The 21,158-nt window shown below is 36.4% G+C and overlaps 1 protein-coding gene and 1 pseudogene across 1 annotated transcript in view; both read left to right on the forward strand.

Moving 5' to 3' along the window:
* LOC123857272 (doublecortin domain-containing protein 1-like) overlaps window positions 1–21,158 on the forward strand; it is a 98,861-nt gene that overhangs the window by 54,861 nt on the left and 22,842 nt on the right. Inside the window, exon 7 of the mRNA XM_045893981.3 lies at window positions 3,206–3,411. Within this exon, the coding sequence (XP_045749937.2) occupies window positions 3,206–3,411 (206 nt within the window). The remainder of the gene's footprint in view (window positions 1–3,205; window positions 3,412–21,158) is intronic.
* LOC123857269 (chromobox protein homolog 1-like) lies at window positions 11,611–12,166 on the forward strand (annotated as a pseudogene).

Consider the following 21,158-nt stretch of genomic DNA (forward strand, 5'->3'; position numbering starts at 1 on the left):
CTTCTTTGTGCCTCAGTTTCTTTACCTGTAAATGAAGATAATGGTATTTTCTACCTCATAAGCTTGTGGAGAGGACTTCATGAGTTATTATCTATAAATCATATAAAACAGTGTCCAGCTAATAGCATTATTTTAGTTGAATTTTAGGAGTCTACATAGAGAAGAGAGAAAGCAGGCTGAGACTCATGTAAGATGAGTGATGAACCTACGGGACAAAATCTAAGGAGGCGCTTACTGAGGATTACATACTGGTTACTGCATTTGCACAACTGAGTGTGCTTCTTTCAGTTTTGCATTGTTGACCTTTCACTTGTCTCACCCTAATCCTCACCCTGGTCTCAGTCAGCAAAGGGGAAAACCCTTTATTGGTAAGATTCTCTAAATCTGGGCACCTGTAACGCCTCCTCCCTGTGGCCTTGGTGGGAGCAGTTTCTTTTTTTCTTTAAGATTTTATTTTTAAGTAATCTCAACACCCAACATGGGGCTCAAACTCACAACCCTGAGTTCAAGAGTCTAATGCTCTACCGACTGAGCCAGCCAGACACCCCAATGTGGGAGTGGTTTCTTGCTGTTGCCAGTTTCTGGGTTGCCTCACTGTCCTTTGATTGCTTCTCCGTCTTTTCCATTACTTACATAACCAATTCCCTGTAGTCAGTCCCCTCTGCTCAAATACTCTGAGTAGTGGATTCTGTTTCTCTGGTTGGACCCTGACTGATATAACAATTAATATACTCTAATCCTTCATAATAAGCATAGAATTTCTGGGATGTGGGGGAAGAAGCTAATATTTATGGAGTACCTTCAATGCTTTAGGTACTTTGACATATAAAGTATTTAATTTTCATCAGGTAGTGGAGTGGTGTCCACTGGATACTTTATAGGAAAGAAATCAGAATTATCACTCATCTAGGGTCATCTAGAGCTGTTATTCACACCTAGTTTGAAGGTTTATACTTTTTTCACTATGCAAAACATGTGTGTATGTGTGTGTCCAGATTGTAGATAAACTATCAAATATGTAAATTTATTTTTTTCCCAGTGAGAGATGGTTTTTTTATTTTCAGAGAGATACTATTAGTCTTTCCAACCACCTCCCCACTTTCACCTCCTCTTCCTTTATTTATTTATTATGGTAAATTCACATAACATAAATTAATCATTTCTAAGTGAACAATTCAGTGGCATTCAGTATATTCACAGTGTTGTGCAACTATTACTTATATCTAGTTTCAAAACATTTCCATGATTCCAAAATAAAACTTTTTTTTTTAAAGATTTTATTTATTTATTCATAAGAGACAGAGAGAGAGAGAGAGGCAGGCTCCCCGCTGAACAGGGAGCCCGATGCAGAACTCGATCCCAGGACTCTGGGATCATGACCTGAGCCGAAGGCAGACGCTTAACCATCTGAGCCACCCAGGCACCCACAAAATAAAACTTCTTATTAAATTTTTCCCCATTCCACCCTCTTCCCACCCCTGCAACCATTAGCCTGAATTTTGTTTCTATGGATTTACCTGTTCTGAATATTTCATATTAGTGGAATTACACAGTATTTTGCCTTTTATGTCTAGCTTCTTTCACTTAGCATAATGGTTTGAGGTTCATCCACAGTGTAGCTTATATCAGTACTTCATTCTCTCCTTGCTGAATAATATCCCATTGTATGTATATACTATATTTTATTTATCCATTCATCCATTGGTGGATATTTGGCTTACACCTCTTGGCTATTGTGAATAGTGCTGCTATGAACATGAATGTACGTGTATTTATTTGAGTGCCTGTTTCCTATTATTTTGGGCAGGTATGAACTCATTAATGTCTAGCTTATTTTTCTAATTCTAATCCCTAGAATTTTAGATTACAAATGACAAGATACAGGAATTTCTGTAAAAATATTTTTTCTCTTCTTAAAGACTTACTCATATCTATGATCTAGTTTTAGTTTATTCTACAAGTTTTGCTCATATTGCTCCCTATTGTATATGTATGTGTGCATGTATATGTGTGTGAGTATGTACACAAGAGAGAAAGAGAGGGAAAGACAGTGTTTTTGTGTTTTTAACATTTAATGTAACCATTCTGGGACTCGAAGTTCCCAGAACTATTTGCTTGTGTTTCATATGGATACTTGCAGATTTTATGTAAAGTACCACTTCTAGGTTAAAGAGGCCATGGATCTTTCAAAGTTAAGTGCTAATAGAGAAGGGTTATTTAGAAATTTGGGCATACAAATGCAGCTATTTTCAATTGTATGCAAATAAAATTTTATTTCTCTCATTAGGACAAATATAGAGCAGATGAGGGAGGGATCACTGTAATTGTAAAATCACATTTTGTAATTTATGTGAAAAGAAAATATAATCTAAAATAGATTGAATGCACAAATAAAAAAAATAACCCAGGTGTAAATTATTTATTTATGAAATGAAACCTTTGAAAAGAGAGGAATGCTGATAGCAACCTTGCTATGCAATATACTTCACTTCTGTTCTTACCCTTACATTTTCAAAGTGATACATAGTAATTTAGTTTCACTCCCATTAATATGAGTGGGAGTTTTGAAACTTAAATTCTGCACACATCTTTGAAAATGTATAGGTCAAAGTAAACTGTTAATGCAGAGCTGGTTTTCAGTTTTAGTGAAATATTACGAATCTCTCACCAAAGATGTCCTAGAAGGCACTTTCATTCTAGTCGCAGGAGAAGAATTATGTATAAGGTTACTATTTGGAGGTCATCATCTTTAAAACAACATGGATAATAAATCATATTAAGGAGGAAAAAAAGCATTTTCCCAACCCTAAAGAACACAAAATTTCAGGACCCATATTGTTTTATAGTGAGCAAAGGACCTTGGACCCTTTCAATGGACCCTTTCAGCCCCGTGCATCTGATCAGCGATAGAGGCATGCTAAGGTGAATTTTAATTAGGACTAAATTGTGGTATTACTCTTTCATACCCTGAACATCTGTTCCCTTCAGAAATGATGATTTATGCAGGCTATCAGAGCAGACAGCTTGCTACAGCTTATGTCACAGTTAGTGGGAAGCTGGTGGTAGCATTTCAGAAAACCAGCATCTAAATGGAGACTGGCCAGTGTATATGATATAGGTAAGAGGGGGAGGGGAAATATGATGTGTCCATTTCTAGTTTTGAAGCCAAATATTGACTTGACTTAAAAAAAAAATTCTCTTCTAGACCATCTGTTGTTAATGAAGAAAGTAACTTGGACAATGAATGGACTGATGCTTCCTACTGATGTTAAAAGACAGAAAACCAAGCCTGTTCTTTCTGATAGAATGAAGGAACTTACTGAGAAGACCTCAGTCCGAATTCTGTTCTTTAAGAATGGCACGGGGCAAGATGGGCATGAGATTACAGTGGGAAAGGAAACAATGGAAAAGGTAATGTTGTCTGAAATATTAAAGTATAAATTAAATTTCAAAGTTTTCATAGCTTTTGAAATGTGTTGGTTTTTTTCTTTTAAATATCAGCGTCAACTAATAAACTGAAATATTAAGAAGGTATTATAAAGAATGTAAAACTTCAGCTGTTTAGAAGCATGCTTACTATACTAACAACATAAATTACCTTAGTAAAGCAACAAGATTTCTTTGGCTAACATATAGTTGGCCATTTACCTAGTTAAAAGTTATGCTTACACTTAGAGAACATTCTAGTTGGTTATAATATTTTATAAAATATTTAGATTGAAACCAATCTAATCTAGCTTCAAATCTAAAATCTGATTCTTTTCATTTCATTTTATTTTTTTAAAGATTTTATTTATTTGGCAGAGAGAGACACAGTGAGAGAGGGAACACAGCAGGGGGAGTGAGAGAGGGAGAAGCAGGCTTCCCGCTGAGCAGGGAGCCCGATGCGGGGCTCAAACCCAGGACCCTGGGATCATGACCTGAGCCGAAGGCAGACGCTTAATGACTGAGCCACCCAGGTGCCCCTGATTCTTTTCATTTTAAAATAATAAGACCTAGGGGCACCTGGGTGGCTTAGTTAAGCATCTGCCTTGAGCTCAGGTCATGATCTCAGGGGATCCAGGCATGGAGCCCCTCATCAGGCTCCCTGCTCAGTGGGGAGCCTGCTTCTCCCTCTCTCTCTGGCCCTCCCTGCCACTTATATACTTTCTCTCTGTCTCTCAAATAAATAAAATCTTAAAACATAATAATAATAAAAATAGTAAGACCTGGAAGAACCCCTGCTTCTGGAATGAGTAAGTAAAGTCCAAAATAACTAAGATTCGTTTAAAAAGTATCCATATGCATTTTTAAAAGCAAATCTAGATGGGTCTAAGAAAAATCATGTAACAATCAAGCAAACTTTAAGAAACAAATTTTGTCATATAAATGCATGTTTTTTAGGAGGTGCGTATATTTCCCAGATCATCTTTGGTCTGACAGAAATATGGAGGAACTAATGGGAGTTTGAAGGAAAAAAATTTTTTTTTACGGATAAGGGCTTCTCAACCAATCTTAAAGCAGCCTAATAATAACACTAAAATTTATTAAATACGTATTAGAGAGACAGTGAAACATAAGCAAACTGTCTAGGTTTTAACCCGGGCTTTGTCATTGAATCTATGAGACTTTGGACACTTTACCTTCTCCAAGCCTCCATTTTGTCATCTAAAGAATGGGAATAACAATAGTGCCTACCTAACAGAAATGATATGAAAATTCAATATGATATTATGCATGGAGTGCCAGCACCCAGAAAGTTCCCAATAAATATATGCTATTCTTATCTTTAGGACTTATAAATATACATCTAATAGTTAGAAATTATTTCTCTTACTAAAGGGAGAGATTTATTATGAAATCAAGACAGGTATAAATCATTTTTTTATGCCAGAGTATTTTCAAAATGACTGTTGCTTGAAACAGGTGAATAGTTGACTAGATACTGGAAATTGTTCTTATTGAAATATTTATTTCTTCATCTTCTTATTTTTGTGGTTATTTTATAACCGCAACTGGGTAAGTGTTTACTGAGAATCTAGGAAACCAGGTTTTATTTCCTTCTTATTTCAGATTTGGATTATGAGTAAAACAAGGGATATTATACACCAGAGTAAATTGCTAAGGCAAGTTGTAACATCTTTCCTGGAGATTTTGAAAACTAGAGAAGATAGACATACCTCTTGTATTGTTAAAATGCAGTCATTCTTGGAGGTAGAAGCTAGATTAGATAACCTCTTGAGTTCACTTCAGTTCAATCTTTGTAATTCTATGCCTTGGTGGTAAAATGGGGGTAATAGTCACAAAGATTACATGCTCTTAGATGAAAGGTTGAGTATAAGTAAAAATGTCACTGGTATTTTTCTTTTTGACTCTAGAGAGCAATTTATTTAAAACTGGATGATCAAGCAATTCTTTAGCTTATTTTTTTCTCCTTACAATTTGTAAAATTTAAAGAATTTTCACAATTTATAAAATTCAGGATATGATTCAGTAATAAGCATATTTGTAAATATTTGATGAAATATCGCTTTTAACATAGAATAGGGAATATAGTCAATAATAATGTTATAACTTTGTGTGATGACAGATGGAAACTATACTTACCTTGGTGAGCACTGCATAATGTATAGAACCATCAAATCACTGTGTTGTACACCTGAAACTATATAACATTGTATGTCAACTATACTTCAAATAAAAAATACTTAATAAATAAATATCATTTATATGAACAAGGTAAAGGATAGGAAGCAACAGAATCCTGGCCCTGAGTATCCATAGAAGTTTTTGAAGGGAAAAAGTAAGGCTAGCTAATTATTTTGTAAATAAAATTTAAATTTTTGAAAGTTTTGTTGATAATCACAAGATAATGCATATTTATAGATTAACTACCAAGTCAGTAAAAGGAATAAAAAACTGGCGTGGTCATAGGAGAAATACAAATTATTTTCTCTTTTATGATAAAATATTAGGAAAGTCAGAGATTAGGAGCTATTTTTAGGTTATTATGAAGTAATAAAAAACTGGAATAGGATGTAAAAGACTCTAATATGGTGAAGGCTATTGCAGTGGGATAAAGAGAAAATTATTGACGATGGTAGTAAAGTAAGTTAGTTAAGGCATAAAAGTTTTTTCTGAGCTCAGAATGGAGCCATGGGAAAATGACTATATTTTAATCTTAAGTGCAAATCAGAAGGAAATCCATTTACTTATTTTAAAAGGTTAAATAATTAGGAAGTTTGAAATGAGGGCCAAAGTGATATATTTCTTCTAAACTCGGGAAATCCCAATTATGGCCCATCTCTTTGATACTTGAATCAGATGGTTTTAGAATTACTTGGTATGGTTTAATAATCACACGGCACCTGCTACTGTGAGGCGTAGGCTAAACATATGTATTCAGAGGTAGAAAAAGGTATTAAGAAAAATTTCTGGGCACAAGATACAAAGTTAATGGGAAATGAAAAATATCTGCTCCAGATAAATAACTTTTTAAGGCTAGCATTGTGATGGTGGATCAGTTTTATTTTCCATCAATTATCTCTTAGATTCATTGCCAAAGAAGTGGCATTAACTGTATCGATTATTTTATTATCTAGGATATCATCTCCTTTATGAGAAATACTTTTTTTTTCCTCAGCACTTAATAGTTATATCTTATTTATTTGTTTTTTGTTTGTTTGTTTGTTTGTTTTTGCTTGGTTTTCTATGTACTATCATAAATGGCATGAGATTGCAGTGGTGAAGAAAACAATGAAAAAAGATAATGAATGAATGAAACAATGAAAAAGTGCCCTGTCCCCTTGGTCCAATTTGAATTGACTGTTCTCTATAACCTATATCCTGGGATCTCCCTTCACTGTCAGCCTGGGGATTATCTTTCCCTCTCTCCTCTGTTGGATCCCTCTCTCCCACTTCTCTAATCTTCCTCTGTCTTCATTTAGTCTATTAGACACATATTCCCGTTGCTTTCTAAGAAAAAAAACATGGGAGATAAATTTTTTGAGATCTTGGGAAATCATTCTTCCCTCCAAATATTAAAGGTATTTCTCATTGCTTCTTGTTTCCAGTGTTGCTATTGAGAAGTCTGATACCATACTGATTCCGCATCCTTTGTAGGTGACCTGCTTTTAATTTTTCCCCTCCAAAACCATTTAGAATTATCTCTTTTTTCCCAGTGTTCAAAAGTTTTTCCAAGATGTACTAGTTACTCACCATGTCTTTTCAGTCTGAAGTCTCACCCTTCTCTTTTGAGAAATTTTTTTGAATTATTTCTTTGACAATATCTTTTTTCTTTTCTTCTTCTGTTCTGATTTTATGGAACTCCTATTTTTATATGTTGGATCTTCTGACCTGAACTTCTGAATTTCTTATCTGAGTGATTTCCTTATTTTACCTTCTAACCCAATGAATATTATTGCTTCTGCTTCCTGCACTATCTCTGTTTTCTAAGTATTTGTTTTGTTTGTTGTTTTTGTTTTCTGTCTTTCATGTTATAGTTTTCTTAAAGATGGGTTAATCTTCCATCAATATTTAAAAGTGAAGAGCTCAACACCAGTTGAAAAGCTCTTGAGTATAGGGACGTCTTATTGAGGCATGGGTTGCAATGGAGAGTGTTTTGACTAGGCTTTTTCTTTAGGGTGGGGGGAGTTGTCAGCGTTTGTCTTTACTTTGGGGCTGATCAGTTTCTCCAGCGAGAATCTGCCAATGCAATCTCATAGCCAAGTGGAAAAGGGGACTAAGAGTTACATTTTCAGTATGTAGATTTTCATTTAATTCTTCTCTTTTCAGTAAACTACTCTCTTTCTCAGCTCCGCCTGGTGCCTCTGATTTCAGAGTTCCTGTGGTTTAGCTTCTCCAGACACCAAATCTCCTGTCTTCTCCTCTGATGGCAGAAGTATAGTTACCTGAATGCTTGGTGTTCAGGGAGGGTTTGAGGGGCTTAACTGCTTTTTATACAAATAGTCAACTTATTTTCAGCCTACTTTTTAGAGGTATCTGATGGCTCAAATTTGTGAGTACCTTTCTGGGGTTTTGCAATACAAAGCAAGTTTACTTCTGCTAGCTTCGGTTTTGAAGTTTCTGGTCTGCTAAATCATTTACTACTTACTTATTTTTCCTCTGGCTCCCAGAATTTTTGTTACTGGAGGCTCCTTTCTGATTCGTTCTTTCTCTTTTTCAAAATGCCAAGTATCAATCTCTTATTTAACATTGATAAAGCTGATTATTTTAGGTGAAAAGATAATTCCAATATCTTCTTTCTATCCCAGTGGATTGTTTTGTGCAGTGTGTTGAGGTTTGTACATCTGATTCGGAAAACATAGTTTCAATCTACTTGAGTGAGAATAGAATAATTTTTCCTGTCATCTGGAGACATAAGATACTTATTGCAGACAAAGGGCCTTCAGTGTTTCTCAAAGTATGGTCCACCGAACACCTGCATCAAAATCATCTGGACTATGTGTTAAAAATTCAAACTGTTGACCCCCACTCCAAGCCTACTGAATTAAGAATCTCCTGAGTGTGGGGCCTGGGAATCTGAACTTCAACAAATGTGTCCAGATGATTCCTAGCCCCACTAAGTTTGAGAACTCCTGTTCTGGTATTCTAAAACTTCATTTACTGATTAATGGAAATCTTCATAGATTCCTTGTTTGTTTTCCTATACTTCTGATGTGGTTTATGAGAAAGAAAATAAGTTGTATGACATAGAAAACAGCTTATGGGAAATTAGATCGCTAGTTGTTAGATTAGAACTAATGCAGGAAGTTAAGAAATCAGGAAGAGGAAAAATTCTACAAGTTAGCAGGGAGTAGTCCATGTGGCAACTCTGACTTAGAAGAAATAAACATTCCCTTAATATTTGTATGTAAACATATTTCATTATAGCGACTTTTCCCTGTTACTACTAAAAAACCACATAAGGATTGAGAGAATATCTTATATATTTCTGTCAAGGTATAAATAAATCATGGATACCCTTAAGTCAAAGGAAAATCTAGGCTTTTATGATGCTCACATTTGTTAATTGGGAAAATAACTCAGTAAGCCTAAACACAAAAAGCCTGCAAGAAAATGTTCAAGTTTTAAAACATACAATTCAATTGAAAAAACACAACATAATAGCATTATTATGGAATGTTCACACACAGATCAGTAACTATAACAGCAGAGATTTTTTCCAATAGTGTGGGTAAAGGAACTTAGAGAACATTTTAAGAGATTCAAAAGGGAGCACATGGAGTAACAAAATTTGATTAAGGATGCTCACCATGGATTCCGACAGGGGAAGACATGCATAATTAGTACGTTAGAAGTTCTTTAAAGAGCTTTTTATGATAGATGAGGGAAAAACCCATTGATACTATTATTGTTTTAAAAATTAGTCTAGTGTTCAGACCAGGGATTAATATCAGATTTTAAAATATGAAAGCAGATTTTTTTTAAATATGGAATTTGATACTGGAATTTATTTTCAAGAGGCCGTAGATAGCCAATTGTCCTCTATTTATTGTCAATTTCAGGGTTTTACAATTGGATTATTTTAGAATCTTACAGTAATTATTTGGTAATCAGAATATTTTCTTGAATAAAATCCTATGTGTGAGGGGCGGGAATGTGAATTTCCTCAGCTGAAATAAAAGCAAATGAGAATTTTCAGTTTGCAGATTTACTTTACAAATGATACTTAAGGACAGATAATCCTTAATCTTAAGATCACAAATTCTATGAAATCATCTAATTAAGCAACTCAGAAAACTGAGACTTAGAGAAGTTATAGCTGCCCTATCCAAAGTTGATCAACTGGAATAGCTAGGACTGGAACCCATTTTTCTACTTCAAATTTTTTTCATTATGGGAAAGTGCCACAAATATACTTTTTATTACATTTTAATTCCTATGTGTCCTCACTTAAAAATGAGTTAACATAACCATGAAAAAATGTGCAATATCTGTTTACAGTCATAACAGAATAACTAGTATGAGACTAGCCATCCCATTTTAAACAACTGGAATTGGACAAAATATATGAAACAATGATTTTTAGACACTACATAATGAGTAGTCAAGCTTGAGAGAAGAAAACTTGAGGTGAGTCCTACTATGTACCCCATCTTTATACCTGGAGGCATTTTTTGGACTGTGGTATAAGGAGAGAAAATCCAAGAAAAGCACAATAGTCTCTGCAAGCTGAGGAGAAAGACATCAAAGTAGTAGGAGCTGGAAATGTCTGGAATTTTCCATGAAGTGTCATACTTAGATAATAGTTCCCAAAATTTGCTTGGGGGTCCCCTTCTATCCTTGGCTAAATATTAAGTTGTTCATGCACAGGATGAACTCCATAAGGCTTGGCATAAGCAACTAACTACCAGGGAAAAAACAACTAATGGAGATGTGAAAAGGAAATAACTATGGAAGTGTGCCCAGGGTAGGTATATATTTGTGTTTTGATTTGTCAGAGGAGAGAGATTATGTTAAACATGTGGGAAATTCACAAAGATCCCAAAAAAGGTAATCATTATCCAGGAGAAAAGTCAGTTCAATAGAAGCAGACCCTCCAAATAGACTTAACAGTAAAAGACTTTTATTTTTGGAAGATTTTATTTATTTGAGGGGAGGGGCAGAGGGAATGGGAGAAGCAGACTCCCAGCTAAGCAGGGAGCCTGATGTGGGGCTCCATCCCAGGACTCTGAGATCATGACCTGAGCTGAAGGCAGACACTTAACTGACTGAGCCACCCAGGCACCCCAGTAAAAGACATTTTGAAAGCCATTATAAATATGTCAAAGAATTAAAGAAAAACATGAATATTATGTGAAGAGAAATGGAAACTAAAAATAGAACCAATGGAAGTTCTAGACCTGAAAAATACAATATCTTAAAAGGAAAAAAAAAAAGTCCACCAGGTGGGTTTAACAGCAGATTAGACATTACGGAACAAGAGATCAGTGAACTTCGAGATAGGGCAATAAAAACTATCCAAATTGAAGTATAGAGAAGAAAAAGGAAAAGGCTGAAAAAAGGACAGGGTGTCAGTAACTTGTGGGTTAATATCAAGCAGTCTCATAGATATACAATTGGAGCCCTAGAAAGATTAGGGAGAGGGAGAATATAGTTGAAGAAGTGATGGCCAGAATTTTTTTGAGTTCCTGAAAAATGTCAACCCACAGATCCAGGAAGCTCAATGAAAGCTCAGGAAATGCAAAGGAATTAGAATAGCCAAATTTGGAGGACTTGCACTACTGAATTTAGCATTTATTACAAAGTAATCAAGATATAATGGTATTGACATAAGGATACACAGAAAGAGCAATGGAAGGATATACAGAGTTCAGAAATAGACCCACATTGGGGCAAATTATTCTTTTTTTTTTAAAGATTTTATTTATTTATGAGAGAGAGAGAGAGTGCATAAGCAAGGGGGAGGGCAGAAGGAGAAGCAGACTCCCTACCGAGCCAGGAGCCCGATGCGGGGCTCTATCCCAGGATCCCAGATCATGACCTGAGCTGAAGGCAGACACTTAACTGACTGAGCCACCCAGACGCCCCTCCATTTGAATTTCTCTCTGGCTCTTAGGTGCTGCTCTGAGCAGCATCACCCTTTAGACCAGAAAACTGGTGGGCACTATGGGGATGACACAAAATAAGAAGTAAGTGGAGGAGGTGCTAGATGAGGAGAAAGAGGAATATGTGATGGATAAAGTTCTTGACTGTCAAGTGGTAAAGGGCAAAGTGGAGTACCTCCTACAGTGGAAGGGGTTCTCAGATGAGGATAACATGTGGGAGTCAGAAGAGAACCTGGATTGCCCTGATCTCATTGCTGAGTTTCTACAGTCACAGAAAACAGCATATGAGACAGATAAATCAGGGAGGCAAGCACAAAGCTGAGTCTGGTTCTTAAGATAAGGGAGTGGAGAGCAAACCAAAACAGAGGAAAGAAGAGTCAGAAAAGCCAGGAGTCTTTGCCTGTAATTTGGAGCCAGAAAGGATTATTGGAGCTACAGCATCCAGCAGAGAACTCATATTCCTGATGAAATGGAAAAACTCTGATGAGGCTGACTTAGTCCCTGCCATGGAAGTCAATGTCAAGTGCCTACAAGTAGTCATATCTTTCTATGAGAAAAGGCTGACATGGCATTCTTACCCCTTGGAGGCTGATGACAAAAAAGATGACAAGAATTAACTCTCCTGTCACATCTGACTGTGGGTTTAGAGTGGGGAGAGAAGGAGTCACTTGTCTTGACACCATAGAGATGGCTTAAGAAGATGTCCTTTGAAGAGTCAATATAATTTCTGTGCCCTATGGCAGCCAAAATGTTTTAAAGCCTTTCCATGCTGTATAGTTTGCACACACCTCTCCCAATGAAGGGGAAGGAGAAGTGTTGCAAGATGGCCCATTCTGTAGTTTGCTGAGAAAGGCAAAGGGCCTTCCATGAAAGACAAAATTTACAGAATGGGTGTGTGGGAGAGCAAAAGATACTGTAGGTTTTCAAAGCGCATCTGCACAAACCACAGCCTTCTTCCCAATAGTATTAACTCTGCATTTTTACAGCATAGCATGTGTGTAGTTTTTGGCTATTACTGGTGTATTATTTGGGAGTGGGAGGGATGGGGGTGGAAAGGAACAGAGATGGGTAGGATCATTTTTTGTTAAAATTTGGGGCCTGAGGGGGGAAATGATGAAGCAATGGAAAGAATAAACTAGTGGTGTGTCCAGAATATTATATCTTTTCAAAAAAAGTCCTTGGCAATCTAAATGAAGACTGTGAGAAACTGTTTAAAAGCTGTGAATGCTTGAAACTTAGAAACCCAGGTATTCCCTGCCTGAGCTTAGTGCTGTTCCCAACAAAGAACTAAGCCAGTTAGTAAGTTATCAAAGTTGCCATTTTGGGGATGGAAACTGGTTGAAGAGGGAAAATCTTATTGGAGCATATACATAGACAGGTAGTTCTGTCTTAGAGGTGCCTATTCTTGGAATTGATAAGAAGACCCTTTCTTTTCCAATTAATGAAGTTTTAAACATCAGCTTGCCCATCCAAGGCACTGGCTGAGGTATTTGGGGAGGGGAAGAAGGTGGTATAGAAGATGGGAGAGTAGGGAAAAGCAAGGGTCCCTGCTCTTAGGGTAGAAAACTCCTGAAGCCTGTTATTTGAACTTTGAATTCTGAAATCATTGGTGTCAGGGTTCAGTCACTGACAGCACAAGTTCGCTAAATCACTTCAAGAGTGGAATGATTTCAAAAGCCCTGGTCTCAGAAGATTAAACTTTCATACTGGGCCAGTGGTTCACTTTAAAACATAAAACAAAACAAAAATTTTTTTTAATACTAAGAATTAACTAATACCCAAATGTTGTCTTGAATCATGAGATCCATCAGTTCTTGGCATCATTTAGGTCTGCATCTAGAACTGCATTGTAAAATCTTTTTAGGCATGTGTTAGGTTTCTGTGAAAATTTTGTTTAAATGTAAACTTAATACCACATTGTTAGTTTTTGACTTAATAAAACTATAGAATTATAATACTTAAAAAAAACAAAAACAAATGACTGGATAAACAAATTGTGCTATATCCATACCAAGGAATACTCTTTGGCAACAAAAAGGAACAAATATTGTGGTAAATGAAAGAAGCCAGATACAAAATAATACTTGCTATTTGATTCCATTTATGTGAAATTTTAGAACAAACAAAACTTTTCTAGTGAAAGGGATCAGTGGTTTCCTGGGGTCAAGTTTACTGAATAGTGATTGGGAAAGAACATGAGGAATTTTGGAGAGTAAAGGAAATATTCTATATCTTGATTGTGGTGGTGGTTACACAGATATATTTTTTCTTTTTTTTTCTTTTAAAGATTTTATTTACTTATTTGACAGAGAGCGATAGAGAGAGTGAGAGAGCACAAATAGGGGGAGAGGCAGAGGGAGAAGCAGGGCTCCCCGCTGAGCAGGGAGCCCAATGTGGGACTCGATCCCAGGACCCTGGGATCATAACCTGAGCCAAAGGCAGACACCTAACTGACTGAGCCACCCAGGCACCCCAGATACATTTTTTTCTACCTGTGTTAAACTGTACACTTAAAATAGGTACAGCTTATTTCCTGTAAATTGTACATCAAAATAATAATTTTAAAAAGCAAATAACAGTATAATTAGCATTATAAACATTTTAAAGTAACCTGGGCTATTTAATTATTTTAAGAAGAGATCAATTAAGGCTAGAGTATCTAAAGAGTATGTATTAATAGATTACTTGGACAATCTCCTTTGGTTATCTACTTCTCTTTCACAGTTTAAATAATAAAATGCCAGAACACCTACATTTCAAATTCACCAGAAATGATTGCTTTTACAAATCATAGTGATGTTCATTATTAGTAAGAGCAAATAACTAGATTTGGCATGCATTCTATCACCCACTTTTATGAGAAAAAGACAAATAACTGGCCAGTAAATTTATTTCCAGGATTTATTCAGAAAAGTACCTTTAAGTTATTTAATAAGATGGTTACAAATTCATCCCAATCTCCTGGCATCTTCAGGTTGAAAATATGATCATAATTTTTATTATAAGTCATTGTAAAATATTGGTCTTAGCAGAGAGTTATGCTTAGTACATTTTATTACATTTTAATTCTTTGAAAATTCACAATGTATTTGACAGTCTTTCAGTAAGCCAAAAAAATCTGTAAAAACAGATTCTCCTCAAAATATTCATGATAAATTGTATTCTCTTCTACTGAACAAATACAATTAATTGCCAAAGGTGAAGTATTTTTAGTAATCCAATGAACTAATTTCATAATTATCCATTAATTTTCACGGTTTTCAGCTTGCTAACTTTCCTTTAAAATTCTTCTCTGGGTTCTTAATTAAATGATTTGCTTCTTAGGAGGTTTATATAGTGAATACTGTTGTAATCTATCTGCTGTACAAATACTCATTGAGTTAGTTGAAACAATGTTCCTCATTTGAGGAACCTGGGCCGAAAAAATTTTTTTTCTATGGAGTTAGGATGATAGCTGCAGATAACAGAGAATCCTGATTTAAACAGACTTAAGCAAAAAGGAAGCAAGAAATCTAGGAGTAGGACAGTTTTAAGCATAGCATGATAGGATTCCAGTTACATTTTTTAACAAGTTTTATTTATTTAAGTAATCTCTACACCCAACAAGGGACTGGAATTCATGACTCTAAGATCAAGAGCCACATGCTCCCCCAAATGAGCCAATCAGGTGCCCCCCAGTTATGTTATTTTTAATTTTCTGGATTTTATGCTCTTTCATATGTTGGTAACAGGATGGCTGTTGCACAGCCAGGTACAATTTTGGCCAGTGGCAGAAAAAGACTGTCTCTTCCCTGTGAATGATGAAGCCTTTCCCAGAAGCCCTTTTTCATATCTTATTTCAGAACTAGGTTATGTGCCTACTCCCAACCTGACAAGAGGCATGGGACCACCATGATTGACCTAGATCAATCAAGGTAACTGTGGTCTACCTTGAGTCCAAAGCGGTAAAAGTGAACCTCTAAACAAAATCAGGACAGCAAGGATGAGGCAAAAAATGAATATTGGGTAGGCCACTGAGAGAATTCCTACAAATGTGAAGAGATTTTCTTATTTGATTTCCTGAGGTCAGTATAAGGTTAGTGCTCTGGTAGCAAAAACAGTTTTATCTGGAAATTTCCTTTTATAGAATTACACATCCTTTTTTAAAAATTTAATTTAATTTAATTTCTAAGATAGGATAGGCTTAATCATGTTTAAGTGCCAGTAGGAAAAATCTCATTGAGAAGGAATAGCTGAATATATATGAAAGAGAAGAAATGATGGATAATATATACTCCTTTATTTTATTTTTTTAAAGATTTTATTTATTTTTGACAGAGAGAGTGTACAAGCAGGGGAAGCAGCAGGCAGAGGGAGAGGGAGAAGCAGGCTCCCCGCTGAGCAAGGAGCCTGATGTGGGCCTCCATCCCAGGACCCCAGGATCATGACCTGAGCCAAAGGCAGACACTTAACCAACTGAGCCACCCAGGCGCCCCTAATATATACTACTTTAAAAGTTGAGAGCAAACATAATTGAAAGCATAGGTGCAATATTGGTCTTAGATAGGAGCATAGACTCTTCCAACTAGTGGGAAAAGGAGAGAATAGGTATAGAAAGAGGTAGGCTTGTAGTCTGCCAAAAATAAATAGGGAAGTAGAGGAGGGGAGGCCGGGTAGAGAGCAGAGATGGTTTGAAATATTCATTATGGTAAGTAGAGGAGATATTTAACCAAACAAATGAAATAGAAGTGACTGCGCAGTATTGAGGGACCAAGGAGTTTGGTGACTATGAATAATACTAATACTGATGTGGTCATTTGTGTGATTTCTTCAGGAGCACCAAGATTCTTGGTGTGTGCATAGCACGTGGATAGTAAGCATCAGCCAGGGCTAGGATTTTTGTAGCAGAAGTTATCCATGAGGGGCACCTGGGTGGCTCAGTCTTTAAGCATCTGCCTTCGCCTCAGGTCATGATCCCAGGATCCTGGGATCGAGCCACACTTCGGGCTCCCTGCTCACTGGGGAGCCTGCTTCTCCCTCTCCCACTCCCCCTGCTTGTGTTCCCTCTCTTGCTGTCTCTCTCTCTGTCAAAAAATAAATAAAAAAATCTTTTAAAAAAAGAAGTTATCCATGAATGAAGAAGAATGACTAGAGTGAAGGAAGATGGTGCAGTTGAAGGTCAGGTTGTTTTGTTTGTTCAATAAGAAAGTTGGAGAGAAATCTTGAAATAACATTGTAACACCCCTTCCCACCTTCCCATCCTCTCCCAACACTTTGAGATTGTAGTATGAGAGAATAAAATCCCAGCGTTTGAGAGAGTCCTGAGGAAATTAGTGAATTCAGGGGAAAGCCTGTTTTCCTTTAAAAGAGCTTGAGGGCCCAGTCCATTTTGTTGCTTAGGGGAAGCATTTGTAGATTGCACAATGCAAAGACCCTCTTGCTGTAGTGTGATAGCAGCCGCAGAAAATATACAAATGAAGAGTATAGCTGTTTTCCAAGAAAATTTTATTTATGGGCACTGACATATTAATTTTAACATGACAAAACACTATTCTTTTGATTTTTTTTAACATTTAAAATTGTACAAATTATTCTTAGCCCATAGGCCGTACAGAAACAGGTTGTGGCCAGAACTAGCCCATGGTATGTAAGTTGCTGATCTTTTGAAAACAGTTTATGGGGAAGTGTGAATCAGGGCTTATACTTCTGGATGTTAACATGTAAAACATATGATAAAAACATACTTTGAGGAGAAGGGCCTTGTTGGATCTAATGGCTTGTTGATTTGGCTCACTTGGCCAGGGGTGATGTTGAGCTCGCTCACCTGGACTGGGGTACTGGCAAGCCAAACCCAGAGGCTCTAGACTGTGTAACCACACCACCTCCATGGTAGCCATTCCAGAAACTGTAAACTTTGCACCAGATAAGCCCATGGGTAAACAGATTAAACTAAAAAGAGTTTGTAGAAAATCTTTTCCCAGCTGCTAGTCAAAGAGTCTGGTTTTACAGCATGATGGTTTTAAATTTCAGATCAGAAGGGGTTCTCTACAACCTACCTATACTGTAAGAAATTAACAAAATGTGAATTTGTAAAAATAATATTTTAACAAGCTTAACAGGTGCAGATGAGTGGAAATGGCGTTTTAATTAACCTTAATATTACAGCAAGATGACACTGTTAAATATTTTCCATTGTGAATTATAAGAATGACCTTACAAGTAGAGGCTTCATTTCAGGGCTTTTGACAGAAATTTATATTGATACTAATTCATACCACTGATAATGTACTCTGAGAAAATGATTCCTGAAGGTTGGCATTGCTTAAACACTGCAAGGATCTTTCATCCTGGAAGTATAAGAGAATGACAGTGTTGCTGATGCATTATAAATTTCTAGTATCTGATTTTCTAATGGCAGTTTTTAAACTCATTTAACTCTTAAAATTTGGCTTGCACAAACACTTTTAGTGATATTTTGGCACAATGAAAAGAGGGCTCTTAGAGTTAGAAAGCTGTGTAATTTTACTTGACTGATTTTTTTAAATACAAAGGCAGCAGTATTTGAAATAATTTTTAAAATCATTGAAGTTTTAGCTGAAATAAATGGGACTATCTTTAAATAGCTCACATTTTACTTAGTTTAATTGGTAAATTATAACTTTGGAGGAGGGTATTTAGATATTTGAACCTTCACTAGTAATTAGAGAATATAATTTGTACCAAAGGGCTTCATTGAACTTTTAAATAATAGATTTGTAATATCAAGAAATTGAGAACTAAACATAAATAATGGAAAGATCAAGACTATGGGTAGCCAAGGGAGGAGGCTCTATGGAACCAAACATAGATTCTTAATAGTGTTGAGAGATGACTGGCTAAGGAAGAATGTGTACTGAATTGTCTCCTGTTAATATTTCTGTCAAAGAGGGTGGTGGTGGTAGTAAAAGGATAATCCTTGGAGACAAAGTCGCATGGACTAAAGTGACCAACAGGAGAATTTTGCTAGTCAGAGACGAACTGTGTCAATAAAGTATTTTTAAAAACACAAGGGTGTGGGCGCCTGGGTGGCTCAGTTGGTTAAGCGACTGCCTTCGGCTCAGGTCATGATCCTGGAGTCCCTGGATCGAGTCCCGCATCGGGCTCCCTGCTCTGCAGGGAGTCTGCTTCTCCCTCTGACCCTCCCCCCTCTTCATTCTCTCTCTCAAATAAATAAATAAAATCTTTAAAAAAAAAAAAACACAAGGGTGGATCCCATGCCAATGTCAGTATGTTCTGTCTAAAGTCACAGACAAACTCCAATTTCTTCTGATAACTTCTCTCTTATATTTTGAATATTGCTTTACAAGCATTTTTAGTAAAGGTTTCTGCCCATGAATAGGAGTCCTAGGTGAACTTATGTGTAGTAATCACTAAAGAAATTGACCCAAAAGAGTGGGAAGGAAGGCAGGAAGAGTAACATTTAGAGTCACCAGCATTATTACCTTATTTTATTGGGTGGCAAGGACCAGTCCCAGCCATGGGGCTATTCCGACTTAGATATTCCAAGGGAGTATTGTCTCTGACTTGTGAGAACACATGGAGTTGGTCAGGAACTGAACTCCTGCACTGATACCCTCTAAATAGGCAGATTGGAGGTCATGGATTGGCTCCATATGACAGAGTTTATAATACTTGTGAAATACATAGCAAGAACATTGTTATTTCGGTAAAGCATTGATATTGTGAGTATTTCCCTCATAAATTAGAGGGTCCAAGATTATTCCTGTAACTTCATTCATAGTCATAAACAGATATGCCTTCCTGATTTTGAGAAAAAGAGCAGCAATACATAGTTTCTGAAAAATTGCCCAAAACTGGATTGCAGCTAGCATGCAAGAAACACACCCAATCCTATAAATGCCTGTGGAACTATGTGGCTCATGAGAACATCACTGGTCATGTGTAGGGGTAGAATAAAGGCTGAGAACCTCTGATGTAATCCAGTAAAGGCCAATTTGTCAAATTAAATTAGTCAATTAGATATTTGCCTTTTAAATGCAACACATATCACTTGATACAGCAACTAGATAAAGCAAATTAGTCACAATGTTTGAAAGTTGTTCTCCAGACTGAAAGGAAAGTACAACTTTGTCTTTATATACACATGAAGCTCTTTAAATATGTTAGTTGTCACAAAGAGAATGAGTTGGTTGGGCTAGGACTAGGATTAGTTTCCAATTTTGTAAGGATGGGGCACCTGGCTGGCTTAGTCAGTTAAGCATCAGACTCTTAATTTCAGCTCAGATCATGATCTCAGGGTCATGGGATCCAGCCCCATGTTGGCCTTACCCCTCTCTGGTCAGCTTGAGATTCTCTGTCTCTCTCCCTCTGCCCTTCCCCCCACTCAGGCACACTGGCTCTCTTTCTCTCTAAAAATAAGTAAATAAATCTTTAAGGTAGGGATAAAATTGGGCAGAGCTGGAGGCAGGGTGGTAACAGCAATGGAAAGATGTTCTTTTTACTATGTAATCATGTAATGCATATCATCCTTCAATAGTTTAGGTTATGCAAAAGCAGTAGTACATTATAGCCATTAATAGTGAAAATGGAAGACAAAGTATTTTCAATTTGGATTTGGAATGTATTATATACTTTTTAAAAAGATTTTTATTTTATTTATTTTATTTTTTAAGTCGGCTCCATGCCCAGCATGGAGCCTAACGTGGGGCTTGAACTCACAACCCTGAGATCAAGACCTGGGCTAAGATCAAGAGTTGGACGCTTTACTGACTGAGCCACCCCAGCACCCTTGAAGATTTTATTATTAAGTAATCTCTACACCCAATGTGGGGCTTGAACTCACAATCCCAAGATCAAGAGTTGCATGTCCTACCAATTAAGCCACCCAGGCACCCCTACTATATACTTGTAAATGGATATAGTGATTCATGTTTTGGGAGTCACTTCCAAAAACCTAATAAAACTTGCATGAGGTTACTTGATACTCTCCAGACCCTTTAATTTTTTTTCATGCTGTGAGTAGAACTTTCCCTCTAACTAATGCATGTTTTAAGTCTTCACTGATGTTGAAAAGGTCATTGTTACAAGGGCTATATCAAGACAGATCAAGATATTACAATATTGAGAAAACAGGGGCATCTGGGTGGCTCAGCTGGTTGAACATCCAACTCTTGATTTCAGCTGGGGTCCTGATCTCAGGGTCGTGGGATTGAACCCCATGTTGGGCTCCATGCTGGGTGTGGGGTCTGCTTAGGTTTTTCTCTCTCCCTCTGCTCCTCCCCCTTCTCTTTCTCTAGCTCTCTGAAGTAAATAAATAAATCTTTAAAAAAATAAAGTAAAATAAAATAAAAAAATATTGAAAAAACAACTTTACCATATTAGAAACCATTATAAGAAGTTCTTGAGATTCAGGCTCATGGGAAACCTTGAAATGTGGTTTTTTAATTCCACTTATTTAGTACCCAAACAACATAAGTTATCAAGTTGAACTGTGATCAGACTATATTTATAATTGACTTTAGGACAATTGGAAAGAATTTAAAACCCAAAGAAAGTACCTTAAGACCTAATTTATTTATTTTTATTTTTTAAAATTTATTTTATTATGTTATGTTAATCACCATACATTAC

Source organism: Mirounga angustirostris, unplaced genomic scaffold (assembly GCF_029215605.1).
Source record: "Mirounga angustirostris isolate CCGP_5_RB_7025 unplaced genomic scaffold, mMirAng1.0.hap1 SCAF_13, whole genome shotgun sequence".
NCBI classification, from domain to species: domain Eukaryota; kingdom Metazoa; phylum Chordata; class Mammalia; order Carnivora; family Phocidae; genus Mirounga; species Mirounga angustirostris.